The following is a 13,294-nucleotide window of genomic DNA, read 5'->3' as shown; positions in this document are numbered from 1 at the left end:
CAGCTCTTCCCACACTGACTGAGCAGCATCACCGCCAGCTATTCTATAATTACCACTAACGCTAACCTCTGGGCACCAGGTGATATATAAGCAGATGACACACAGAGAGACTGTGGAGGTCCTGGAGCCCCATCTGTTCTCCCGCTCTGGCTCCTCCATGTCGCCATCTTTGTTTTATGTAATTAACACACATCACAGAGGTCACTTCCTGGTGTCTCAGGGTACACCAAGATGGGTAAGAGGGAGTCCTTGCCCTTGTACTTAACTTCTGGTGACTGACTGCCCTCAGAGAACATGGCAGGGTGGGCTGCCATGGGCACTCTTGGCTCTGCAGGTGTCATGGAAGGGAGATGCCTGTGTGTCTGCTGCTACTCTCCACTCAGACCCATGGGTGGACCTACCCCACGGTGTGCAGGACTGGTTCAGGATCCCTGTCCTTATCCTTGCTGAAGGGTTCCTTGCCCCAGAGACCTTATCCACGTACACCTCCACAAAATCAGTGAGTAAAACCAAACTTAGGACTTCCCTAAACCTAGTTCTCCCACTGACTTCCCTGCTCAGCTAATGACATAGCGATCCCTCCAGGGTCCAGACCTGAAGACCCTGAGCCAGCTCTGACTTCTCTGGGCCCCGAGCCCCAGCAGAGGACTGAACAGTTTCCAAGTCTGATTCGACCTTGCCATAGCTGCTCCTGCACAGTGGCCTCCGGGGCTCTGTCCCTGTCCTTAAATCCACCATCTTTCCAGTCTTGTACTATCACGAGAGCTCACTACCTTCTCCCAGTTGAGCCCCCTTTACCACAGCTCTCCTGCACTTTGCTTCCCTGTGGATCTCAGGCTGTGCTGGAGCTCTGAACACACCACTACCCCTCAAACACATTTCACAGCCCCCTAGTATCTGCCTAATGGTGATAAAGAAAACTTTAATTACAGTCCCTGTTAAATGTTTACCATAGTCTTGCTAGGAAAAAAAAAATGTCAGCAGGCTAATTCAAAGATTTACTCTTTTTAGGACTAAACATTGGTCATCATTGTTATACCAGATGTGGGAAGTCTGGCTAATGCACCCTCGATGGACAACCCACAGCTGGTTGGCCTATGCCTAGATTCTCTTTATGGCTTTAAAATTCACTAGTTAATTAAACAGTTATCAGGGATGCTAATTCTTCTCAAAAGAGGATTGCAAACTTCATCTCCCACAAAGGTTCTGTCCCAGACAGATGGGGCACGGTGTATCTTTGACAGCAGTTGCAAAAACACTGTGTGGTGGAGTTGGAAGGATCCTTGGGGATGATCGGGTCCAACCCAGATGAGAACACTCAGTTCCAGACAGGGAGAGGGGAGAGGGACACCTAAGCCCTGTGCAGCAAGCTGGGGCCTAGCTCCGATCCAGTTTATTCTCCAGAGGGCAACAGCTCTCCAGGCAGAACCCACAGGCTTTCCAGGACAGTCACATGGTGGTTGGGGTCCCCGGCCTGGTGGAGAGAAAAACCAGTCTGACTGCAGCTAGCTGAGCACCTCAGCAGTATTAACAGGTTATGAAATCACCCACCGTTCATTACCAGGTTGCCATGGGGAGAGCTTCAAACTCCAACTCTGAACCACAGAAGTATATCTCCTCCCTGCCTCTCCCCCTCCCTCCAGGTTCCCGTCAGTACTCGGAGGTGGAGCCCTCTCCCTCCCGGGGAGGCAAGAGTGTGGAATGCAAAGTGGGGAGGAAGGAGAGGAGGTGTAAGCAGGGTATGAAAGAGAGGGCAGCCTCAGGAAGCAGCAGGAAATCTGGGGGTGACGAGGAGGGAACAGTGGGCCCAGCAGATGGGAAGGAGGGAGAGGCCCCCCTTTCCAGTCCTGTGTGTAACGGACACCCCCAGTCACGGGTGTGGAGACGGGGCTGCCTGCAGGCGATCTCAGAGCCATGGTGACCGCTGCTCAGTTAGCTTGGGTCCAACCTGTGTAGAATGTTCTTCCCTGGGAAGTTCCTGGCCCCATGATGGACACACTAGTGGTTTCTTCCTGTGGGTCCACCAGTGGGGCTCTTGGAATTACTCTCCCAGGGCGCTCTCTGGCTGCCAAGGACATGGGTTGCCCAAGGAGAGGGCTCCTTTGACCCCCTGGTCCTTCTGCTCCGCGGGTTCTTCCTGCAACCCACAGCCCCTCTGGGTCCAAGTGGCAGGTCACCTTGGCAGAGAGGTGGCCCAAGAAATCCCTTGACTTGGAAGGGTGTGGCCAAGAGCTCAGGAAACAGATGTGCATTCTGTTGTATTTCTTTTGTTAGGGGTCGGGGAGACCAGAGGGAACGAAGTTGACGTGTATTGGAGGGAGAGTATGATAAAGCAGCCATGGACTGAGGAGCACTGTAGCCAGGCCCCGTGCTCAGTGTTGTAATTATGTTCTCATTGAATCAAAACAAACCCATTTCTCAGACTAGTAGAACTTGCAACACTCCAGCTCCTGGCCCACTGAAGCCTTTATTATCTGATACTATGTTACAGATTGCATTCTGTCTACTCCCTGACATAGACACATAGCAGTATTCTCACCACCTAGAACAGTGCCGGGCCCTCTGTGGCTGCTTATTCAGTGTTCCTTGAGGGAATGAATTTGGAAAGTGAGTTCCGGAGAGTTCAGCAATGGATCCAAGGTAGAGCAATCGGCTCAGCTACTTGTGGAGTTTTTCGGGGGGTCAATGAAACAGCGCAGATGGCAGAGCCTGGCACATAGAAGTGCTCAGTAAATGTTAGCTGTCACTGTCAATTTGCAAGACCTTAGTTGGACAATTTTCTCACCCAGGCCCACTAATCAGAGGGTTCTTCCTACAGTATGCAGCTCATGAAGCCATCCCCCATCAGAATGAAAGCATCGATTTTGTAGGGTAGAGAATTTCTGGGCTCAAAGAATACAGCCTATGTGTTTGGGGGTTGGAAGCCACATAGATGGTTTTCCAAGCACGGAGGGTCCTCCCCTTGAACCCATCCCAACCTGTCCAATCATGGCCAGCCTGAAACAATCCCAGCCAGTTTGCTGCTTCATCTCGAGCCCCGTGCTCCCTCCCGCCATGCTCCCTGCATCCTGGGAGCGTCTTTGGGGTCTGGAGTCCCTGTACACTATGAGAGCCCCCAGGGTACCCAAACTGCCATCAGGGAAGGGTGTACAGAGCCCCTCAGAGGCTCAGCATGTCCCAGGAGGGGCACACGCCCTTATCTGCTCTCCACCCAGATGATGCTCTGAGCAATCAGTCAGGTGACTTGGAGAGAGGGAGACCTGGTCACAGCAGCATCTGCTGCCTACCTGGGAAAGCATCATGCAGTTAAAAGCCTATTTCTTTTTCTTTTACAAATATTGATCTCCTTAGATTTGTGCCAGGCTATTTGCTGGCAATTAATTTCAGTCAGCACAAAGGCTTGCATTTAACACCACTTTCCTGAATAGGCAGGGGCCTCCCGTTCAAACCCACAAAGATGATATGGTTGCTTCTCAGCTGCAATGTCTTGCATTTGGGCTGAAGTTAAATGCAGGACCCAGACTCCATGTTGTGCTGTGTTGCTAAGTGAGGGCCACAATGATTAAATTAAACAAAAAACAAACTAGTGTCCTTTCCAATTCCTTGATCCTGGGAAACAGGAAATCATTTCTTTTGTGTCATGATGCAACCCAGTCAGGTCTTCCTTCAGGACACGGGAAATCCTTATGCGTCTCTTGGACCTGGTTCTTGTCTTGACTTGGCCATGAGCTAGTTGTGTGATTCTGGCCTCACATCCCATCTTCCAAACAGTTTCCTCCTGTGTGGGGTGGGGCGGTTGAGTTGGATGATAACTAATACCAGTTTGGCACTTTAGAGATGCCACATTGACTCCATTTGTCATATCATACATGGTTTTAGACCTTTTTTTTTTTTTTTGTACTGGGGATTGAACCCAGGGGAGCTTTACTACTGAGCTACACCCCCAGCCCCCACACTTCTTTAAAAATTGTGAGATAGGCTCTAAGTAGCTTAGGGCTTTTCTAAGTTGTTGAGACTGGCCTCCCACTTGTGATCCTCCTGCCTCAGCCTCCCGAGCCATTGGGATTAAGGCATGCACCACAGTGCCGGGTGGCATCAGTGTCTTTATCTATAAAGTGGGGATGATATTAGTCCCTGCCAGACAGGGTGGTGGTGAAAGCAGTGAGTTTATGCACAGGAAGTACTCAGACATTAATGATGTCCTTGGCCACACTGGCACCAGCAGCATAGCCTTGTTTGGGCCTCTTAGTGGCCCTTAAGGTAAGGACGTCTTCTTCTCATCTTATGGATAATTAGGCATTTGCTTCTAAGTTGCTCAATAATTGATGGAACCTGCAGATTTCCCCATTTCAAATGTTCCACACTGACACAGCAGACCAATGTCAGAGGCCTGTCAACTCTGACATTCCGCGGCTCTGTCAGTGTTCCAAGGGGCAACTTGAGTCTCTGGAGTCTGCTTCCTTGTAAAGCTATGGCAAGTGTTTGTTTTTTTAAGATTTTTTTAATTTGTTCGTTTTAGCTATTCATGACAGTAGAGTGTATTTTGACATATCATACATACCTGGAGTATAACGTCCCATTCTTGGGGTCGTAATGATGTGGAGCTGTACGTGATGTGGTCGCGTGTTCATATATGAACACAGGAAAGTGATGTCTGATTCATTCTACTGTCTTTCTCATCCCCCTCCCATTTCCCTGCTTTCCCTGTCTATTCCAGTGAACCTCCCCACCTCCTTCCTAATGTGAGTCAGCATCTTCATATCAGAGAGAACATTCAGCCTTTGGGTTTTGGGAATTGGCTTATTTCACTAGCATGATCGTCTCCAGTGCCATCCATTTACCGGCAGATGCCATAATTTTGTTCTTCTTTATGGCTGAGTAATATTCCTGTGGCAGGGTTTTGTCCTTTGAGACTTTCCTTAGAGGCCAAGAACCCATGGAAACTAAGAAATCACACATCAAGTCGTACCATGCCCCCTGTCCCCCAAAAGATCAGCAGTAATGTGGGCTCTACCGGGGGAAAGACCCCTCTCCAGTGCCATCTCTATCTTCCAGAAGTCCACTGTCCACTCCAGCCTGAACAGAGCCCCAGAGACCACCCTGTCCCTGCCTCCCCTCATTCCCTGGACGCCCACTGTCCGTGGCCTCTGCTCACCATCACCTGTTCTCTCTCAGGCAAGAAGGCACCAGAGGTGGGCAATTGAATCATTTAGAACCATTTCCACGTGGATTTCACTGAATGGAAAAAAGCAATATTTATGTCCCTCAGACATTTCTGAGAAGACTTAGCTGTTCTTTTAAAAACACCAATGAAAAATAGAACCCAGCCTCAGTAATAAATTCTGAAGCATGCACACACGAAAGTTATCAGGCTGCAGCGCCGTGTCTTGGAGGCATCCCCACACGTCTCGGCGTTTAACAACGTCCCATCTGTTGGTGTCAGGCTGAAGAAGCGGGACTGTGATCTCCGATTTTATGAAGATCCTGGCTGGCTGGTCACCGGGTTTCTTGAGACTGGCCTACTTGCTTCAGGGCCCCGGGCCCGTGGACCCGTGCCCGTTGGCATGGCTGACAGCAATGGAGACGGTTAATCAAGAACCTGTTTAGCTTGTGCTCAATAAGGGTTGTTTCCTCTTGCTCTCGTTACTAATTGCTGAAGATGTCTGTGTTTGGATTAAAACTTTGTTCCTTGCCATCTGGATGCCATTGATATGTCTCAGTTCCGTTGTGAGCCGGGTGATATCAGTGGTTTCCATGTCAACGGATGGCAGCGTCCTATGTGGAAACGTGTGACTGCAGAGCCCTGCGGAGGAGCCAGCTGGGGGGAGGCAGCTCCCGCTTCACACCTAAGATCTTCGCTGACTTCAGATATGGCTTTGACATTATTCCCGTTTTCTGCCAATGACATTTACATGTGAAATCGCCGTGTAAACGGTTTGGGCCACTTAGGAAAGGAAGCAGTGGGCTTATTGATACCTCCAGCTCCAGTGGGTGGGGGGGCATTTCCTCAAAGAGGCCTTTCTAAATCTCCAACCGATGGGAAATCTGTTTATTCTCTGAACCCAAGAAATGTGCCCCCCACACTCTATGGAAATCTCAGGTTGGATGTGGCACTGTGCCCGCCAGGTCAGCAATGGCACATACTTGTCCATTCGGAGGTCCCCGGGCCTCCAGGTCTCACCCCGGCTGGGCTGCCTAAATATAGCAGCAGCAGCAGCAGTTGAGAGGCAGCACTGAAATAATTAAGAAGGAAAAAAGAAACGCCTCTCAACTCCAAGCGACAGCCTACTGTGTCCAGTTCAGGGTTAATAAGAGACGAATTTTAATCACTTTATTTTCTCAGAGTTCCATGATCTTGATTAAGAAAATAGATCGCTGCGGAATTGTTTTCTTAGGAGGCCCACGATGGCAACCGACGTGAAAACACATTACGTGAACCTAGAAAAAGGAACCTGATAGCAGCCTGTTTTGTTTCTTTTGCTTCAGATCAAGAATGCTGCAGCCAATGTCCTTCGGGAAACGTGGCTGATCTATAAACACACCAAGCTGCTCAAGAAGATTGACCACGCCAAAGTCAGGAAGCACCAGAGGAAATTCCTCCAAGCGATCCACCAGTGAGTCCAGGGCAGCTCCGCCCTCAGATGCTCTGACGGGGGGGGGGGGGGGGGGGGGGGGGTGGGGTGGGGTGGGGGACCTGCAGCTCCGCTGGCATCCTCTCCTACCTCGGAGGCACACGAGACACCCGTCTGTTCCATTCCACGAACACCAGGGTGGGGACTGGCTCCAACCAGGCGTCTGTTCATTTACTGCTGCTGCCAGGCAGTGGGCAGGCTGCGGGGAGGGTGAAGGAGCAAGAGTCGCGCGCGCTCTCTCTCTCTCTCTCTCTCTCTCTCTCTCTCTCTCTCTCTCTCTCTCTCTCACACACACACACACACACACACAGTGTATTGTTGAGAAGAGGGCATTCAGAGTGAAAAATACAGCATCAGCAAGGGCTTACAAGCACAGGAATGATCTGAAAATGGGCAGAAAACTCAGGTCACGGAGACAGGAGTTTTCCTTGCTGGGGACCTGACAACCCTTTGATTCTATGGCAGTTCCCCATGCTCAAGGTCCCCGTGCTCAGATGAAATGACTCAGATGAGATGACAGAGCCGTGGAATCCACCAGCAAAGCTAAACCTTGACATGAACTTGAAACGTTTTTCTGTCCGACTCTCCCCCACAGACTGAGGAGCGTCAAGATGGAGCAGAGGAAGCTGAGTGACCAGGCCAACACCCTGGTGGACCTGTCCAAGGTGAGTGGCGGAGTCCAGAGACATCCTGGAGCTCCAAGTTGCTGTCATTTAGACTTCTCAGGTGCCTCTGGGAAGACCTGGCGATGTCCAAAGTCCACAGCGCAGGATAGAAAAGCAACAGATATTCCTCTTTGGTTACAAAATAAGCAAGATTTAAGTTTTGGACATTTGCAACCCACCTGTAGGGGTTTTTGTTTGTTTGTTTTTGGACCAGGGCTTAAACCCAGGGGCACTTACCCACCAAGCCATATCCCCAGCCCTTTTTATACATTATTCTGAGATAGGGTCTTGCTAAGTTGCTGAGGCTGGCTTTGAACTTTTCTATCTCCTGCCTCAGCCCCCTGAGCCACTGAGATTTCTGGCATGTGCCACGGCACCCAGTCATCTTCTTGACTTTTAAAGCTTGGTGTTTGTTTCTTAAATGGCTCAGGTTTGTCTAATTAGCTGACCTACTAAGTCTTTTCTGTGGGTTGTTTTAGTGGCTGCCGTTGAGGGGCTCCTAAGAAAGAGTTCAGGTCACCCAGGGGCAAAACATGTTAACGAGAACCAAATAGGTGTAATGGCCTAGGTCACACCTAAGACCTTTCCAGCTTTCTGTTATTATTGGGGACTCATTTTCCTGCATCTTCCAATCTTTACAGTCCAGTTTTTCTTGCCCCAAATTGGTGGTACATTTCCTTACTTCCCAAGATGCAATCAACAGTGAATATAAAGATTCCCCCCCCAAAAAAGAGAGCCCTCTTTTGAGAGCTCAAGGCCTTAAGGCTTGATATCACATTGCCATTCCATGTTTCAGGCACTGAACTACTGTAAATACTGTGAAGAAGCTCCCTCTTGCATTTCACCAAAGTAGAGAAAGCAAGGCCCCACGTGGGCAGAGCTGGGAGCGTTCACCATTGTATGCATATCCCTCTAACCCCCCTCCCATTGCCTTCTGATAGGAATTATATACCAAGGGTACCGCCCAGGGCCAGGCTGGCAGAACATTCCAGCAGATGTCAATTATCATAATGGAACACATTCCCTGGGAGAGCAAGAGAGACTCCCTTGGGCAAATTAACCACCTTTTTTAAAGGGGGTGCAACCAGAAATGACTGGTTGTTGGGCCACGGGCAGGCACCTTGTTCAAGAGAGGAATCAGGCCAAAGAAAGGATCTCCTGAGCCTGCGAGGGCTTCAATCAGAGAGTAAGTGACTTGGCACAGCTGGGGAGAAGTCGACAGGGCTGCGGACCTCGGGGGTGGTGTTCAGGTGGAGTGGGGGATTCCTGAGAGGCTGGGTATGGGGAGGAAGAGTACAGAACAGTGATGTGCAGGAGAGAACCGCACCCCCAGCCCAGGGGGATGTGTTGGTTAATACTCTTGGGTTCTAGGGTTAGGATTGTAACTCAGTGGTAGAGGGCTTGCCTTGCATGCATGAGGCCCTGGTTTGATCCTCAGAACCACATAAAAATAAACAAATAAAAACAAAGATATTGTGTTCATCTACAACTAAAAAAAAATTTTAAAAGTACCTTGGGTTCAAATATTAGAAACCAAACCCATTGAAACTAAGTTGAAAACTGGAAGAATTTACTCTATGGATATAAGAGCCTCAATCTAGGCAGAACCTCAAAGCAGGCATGTGGTCAGAGAGGAACTGACTAGAACCATACCTGGGAAGCTCTTGGGGGGCATCTCCTTATGCCATCTTTGTGTGTGTGTGTGTGTGTGTGTGTGTGTGTGTGTGTGTGTCTGCTGGGGATTGAACCCAGGGCCTTGTGCGTGCTAGGTAAGCACTCTACCGACTGAACTACACCTCCACCTCAGCCCAATACCATCTCTTGACTCTATCTATTCAAGTGTCTCTTTCAATTCTGTCTCTCTCTCCCATTCCACCTCCTACCTCCATGGCAGACTACAGCAGACCACCAATTCAGACAGTCTGTGTTATAGTTTTAGCCACAGGTAAAGATTAAGTAGCCTCCTATTTGTCTTAAGTCTGAATTCTCAGAAGAGATGCCGATTGGCCAGTTTGAGTCATGTGCTCACCTTGCACCCATCAACTATGGTCAGGAGGAGGATCGTGTCAGGCTAGCCTACTTTGTGAGCTTCAGGAATAGTCCAGTGAGATTCCCCAGGACGTTCCTTCTCGGAGCAGCAATGTCACCCAACTCACCTCTTTCCTGGAAGGACACACTGTGACTGATCTCCTCCAGGAATATTAGGTAAACCAGCTTCGAAGCTTGCCTTTCTGCAGTGCCACCTACAGCCACCCTACAGAGGGATGGGGCCCACGAGCAGACTGTATGTAGCACAAACCCCGTGAGTTAGAAAGATGCTCTCGTGAATTCAAAAGTTACCTGGAAAAGAGAGCCCTCAGGAAAGAGTTAAGGGGAGAATCTGCAGAGCCACGGTGTGTGTGTGTGTGTGTGTGTGTGTTGTGGATGCCCAGAAGGCCTGGGGAGGAGGTGGATCGACATCCAGCCAGTCTTTGTCTTTTCCTCCCAGGAGATGCCCAAGGTCCTGGCAGCAGCTTAGCATATTTCACATTGGTCGGTGTTTGCCCTGGCATCCTGTCACCAAGCAACGGAACAGGGGAGGACAATCTGATGCTGTGCGGACTCCCCTTTCTTTCTTTGTGCTTCACCCCCATCCCCCGACTCACCACCTTCACAGCCCTGCCCTTCAGGCCTCCCTAGATTAAAGATGGGCTGTGCGGCCTCCAAATCTTATTTCCTATATTGAATAGCTACCTTATAAGGAGACAGAGCCGGGAGGGCCTGGACCCCTTTACCCGATTGCTTTAATTTCTTCCATTGAAATGTAAAAATAATTCCTACCATCTGAAGCTCAGGTGATCAAATAAGATAATACCTGTAAAAATGCTGTGTAAACTCTAAAGGTTTTGCAAATGGTAGTGCTGATTCTGAATATAGATGAGGAAACCAGGATCTAAGAAACAAAGCAGCTGTCCCAAGGTCAGGCAGGGTGCCAGGGCTGGGGCTGAAACCCAGGGGCTTGGACTGTGAGTCCAGAGCTCATCAGGGTGCCCCAGCGGTCACAGGCATCGGCGGTTTGTATATTCTGGGAAGAAAATGCACACTGAGAAGGTTCTGTGAATGTGAATTAAGGGGGAAGTACTTTCACTTCTAAAGTCGCCCTTTCCTCTGAGGGCGTCAGGGATACAGTGTCCTGCTCTGGCAGGGGCATCGCTAACTGAGAGAAAAGCTGTCTTCATGCCACCAAGGGCAGCTCCTCCCTGTGCAGCCTGGCAAACTCCAACCGGCAAGGGTTCGCTGCATTTCCAATCCCCGCTCCCCACTCGTCTCTGGCTCATCATATTATGCCACCTTCTTTAACTGCTCTGTTTTTCTCTCCCCTTGTTTCCTACTCCTTGGGCCCTGGGGGTACCAGTGGTTTCTACATCCTTCTGGAGTAACCAGACACAAAAGGTGAAATAGGATCCGGGCATCACTGGCAGGTCGCCAGAATCCCAAAGAGCCTTAACCCCTGGGGAGGGGGGATTGTGGGAGGGGTGACACTGCCAGCCTGGCCATCTGCCATTGCTGCCACAGGAATCTTATTCCTGAACACCTGGAAGTGTGAAGACTCTTGGGAATCTTGCTCCCAAGTCAGATGTCCAGAGCCAGGACAGCATTTGTTATCTGCAGGATGAAATATGGCTGTCACGTAGACTAGATTAACATGGGGCCATGGGATAGCTGGGGAAGGAACACTGGTAACTGGTGGGGTCCTTGGAACACTGTGAGACAGTCTTGGGTGCAGAAGGGCTACTGGGGAGCAGTACCCAGGTGGAAAGACCCTTCAGGGACGTCCCCAAACAGGCAGCACCGACTGGGTCTTTGTACCTCCTCCTGGGCTGCCTGGGGAAGGGCCAGCCCTCAGATGGTGGCTCCTTTTATAAGGAAACCCAGGTTGAGAGAGGTTAAGTGGCCAGAGGTTGCCGTATTCCTGAGCTGCATTCTTGCACTTGAACCCTGGCCTGCTAATCGTAAAACTATAACAACAGCCATTTCCACTTCTGTGTCTTCTCTTTAGTCATTAAATGCCAGCAGCCACAGAAGCTGAGAGCATGGGTCTTGGTAAGAATATGGGGACAGTTTAGAGGTGCACTCCGTATAAGGGGGAAGAAAAGTGCTATTTCTTTTCCTTCGTGGGTATTTTCTATTAAAAATTTATAATTAGCTGCTGGGCACAGAGGTGCACATCTGTAATCCCAGGAAATCTGGAAGCTGAGGCAGAAAGATCTCAAGTTTGCTGCCCAGCCTGGACAACTTGGTGAGACCCTATCTCAAAATAGGAAATGAAAAGATCTGGGGATGTAGCTCAGTGGTAGAGCACCTCCGGGTTCAATCCCCAGCTCCCCAGTACAGGGACACACACACACACACAATTAATGCTCATTACTGTTGTAATAGGGAACAAATGTGCCCACCCAGCCTTCCCATCGGCTGGAAGGAACCCGTCTCTCCTCCCTTGGCCACATCAGAGACGGCTGGGGTGCAGGCCACTCCTGCTGCAAGGTGCGGGCGTCTCCCTGGTCCCATGGCCGTTCCTCGGTGCCCACGGCCATCTCCGTCTCTGGTTCTCTCTCCGCACAGATGCAGAATGTCATGTATGACTTGATCACGGAGCTCAATGACCGCAGCGAGGACCTGGAGAAGCAGATCGGCAGCCTGGAGAGTAAGCTGGAGCACCTCACAGCCAGCTTCAACTCCCTGCCCCTGCTCATCGCAGACACCCTGCGCCAGCAGCAGCAGCAGCTCCTGACCGCCATCCTGGAGGCCCGGGGCGTCAGCGTGGCCGTGGGCACCACGCACGCCCCGCTCTCCGACAGCCCGATCGGGGTCAGCTCCACCTCCTTCCCGACCCCGTACACAAGTTCAAGCAGTTGCTAAATAAAACTCCCCTCTCCGGAAGCGTTACCCATAGGTCTTAAGATGCAAATCCACTCTGTCCTGGTCGCTTTGCCATCGCGGAACTCGGAGACCAGGGAGCGGAAAGAAGAGACGGAGCTCATAGCTGACTCGGCCCACTCGTGCTTGGTTCGAAATGCCTTGAAATCTAATCTCTGTTTAGGTGCCTCTACTTGGGAGCGGGACGAGGAGAGGACAGGAAGCGACGCCTCTGGCGGGGCCCTTGCTGCAGAGTTGGTGGAGAACAGAATCCACGCTCAATCTCAGGTCTTCACGTGGGGGTGGGCGGGGCAGGTGCGCGGAGCAGCCGCCCTGAAGCCAGGCCAGAGAGGGGCCTGGGAGAGGGGTGGGGCAGGCTTGGGGATGGGTCCCTCGTGGGGACCTCGAGCATGCCTCTCTCCTTCCATCTAGAAAGCCTTGGGTGACAAAAAGTAAGAGAGCTGCCCACAACTTGCCAAAACAGACATACCTAGTTTAGACTGAAAAAAGGTTAATAGTGAGAACTGCGCGCGCGCGCGCGCGCGCACACACACACACACACACACACACACACACACAAATTAAAAGCCAGATTTTTCCATCTAACATAAATACCTATATAAGCCTGGATGTTTGCACGTGTGCGTACACACACACACACACACACACAATTTCCCACACCCCACATTCAGTCCAAGTCCTTTCTTGTTTGAACTTCACCCAAATACAAAGGTACCGGATATTGTCCCCTGCGCACAGTAGGCACTCTCTTAATGTGAGCTCAGTGGGTTTGAATATGAACACAGGGTATATTCAGCCCTGGTAGTTAGGTAGTGTTGGCCACATCCTGGGCTCCTCTGAAGACACAGGTCCCTTCCAACTCAGTGCAGGTTGCTTTGCCCTGGATACGCACTGTGCATGATTTGAAGTGGATGCCAAGCCAAAACTGTTGGCATTCTGGAGGGGTAAGCAGGCTTCTAAAAATAACAGCTTTCTTACATCCAAACAAGCTGTTCTGATGGACTACACACCCGTACGTATGTGAGGGAGGGGTCCAGAGGATTATGCATGTGTTTGCACAATGCACCGACAGATGCAACC

At 50.6% G+C, this 13,294-nt stretch overlaps 1 protein-coding gene across 3 annotated transcripts in view; it reads left to right on the top strand.

Moving 5' to 3' along the window:
* The window catches only part of KCNN3 (potassium calcium-activated channel subfamily N member 3), a 153,639-nt gene extending 140,947 nt beyond the window's left edge, over positions 1-12,692 (top strand). The window contains exons 6-9 of one of the 3 annotated variants that reach the window (XM_081304976.1): positions 6,487-6,614; positions 7,228-7,297; positions 11,900-12,145; positions 12,378-12,692. In XM_081304976.1, coding sequence (XP_081161102.1) covers positions 6,487-6,614; positions 7,228-7,297; positions 11,900-12,145; positions 12,378-12,530 — 597 coding nt within the window. In that variant the 3' untranslated portion in view covers positions 12,531-12,692. Of the gene's footprint in view, positions 1-6,486; positions 6,615-7,227; positions 7,298-11,899 lie in introns of all 3 variants that reach the window. The other 2 variants (XM_081304978.1, XM_081304977.1) reach the window with 2 other exon arrangements.
* Positions 12,693-13,294: the final 602 nt, after the last annotated feature.

Source organism: Spermophilus citellus, assembly GCF_964194105.1.
Source record: "Spermophilus citellus genome assembly, chromosome: 9".
Classification (NCBI taxonomy): domain Eukaryota; kingdom Metazoa; phylum Chordata; class Mammalia; order Rodentia; family Sciuridae; genus Spermophilus; species Spermophilus citellus.
The sequence above is the reverse complement of the archived record's forward strand: the minus strand, read 5'-3'. Positions and strand labels throughout refer to the sequence as shown.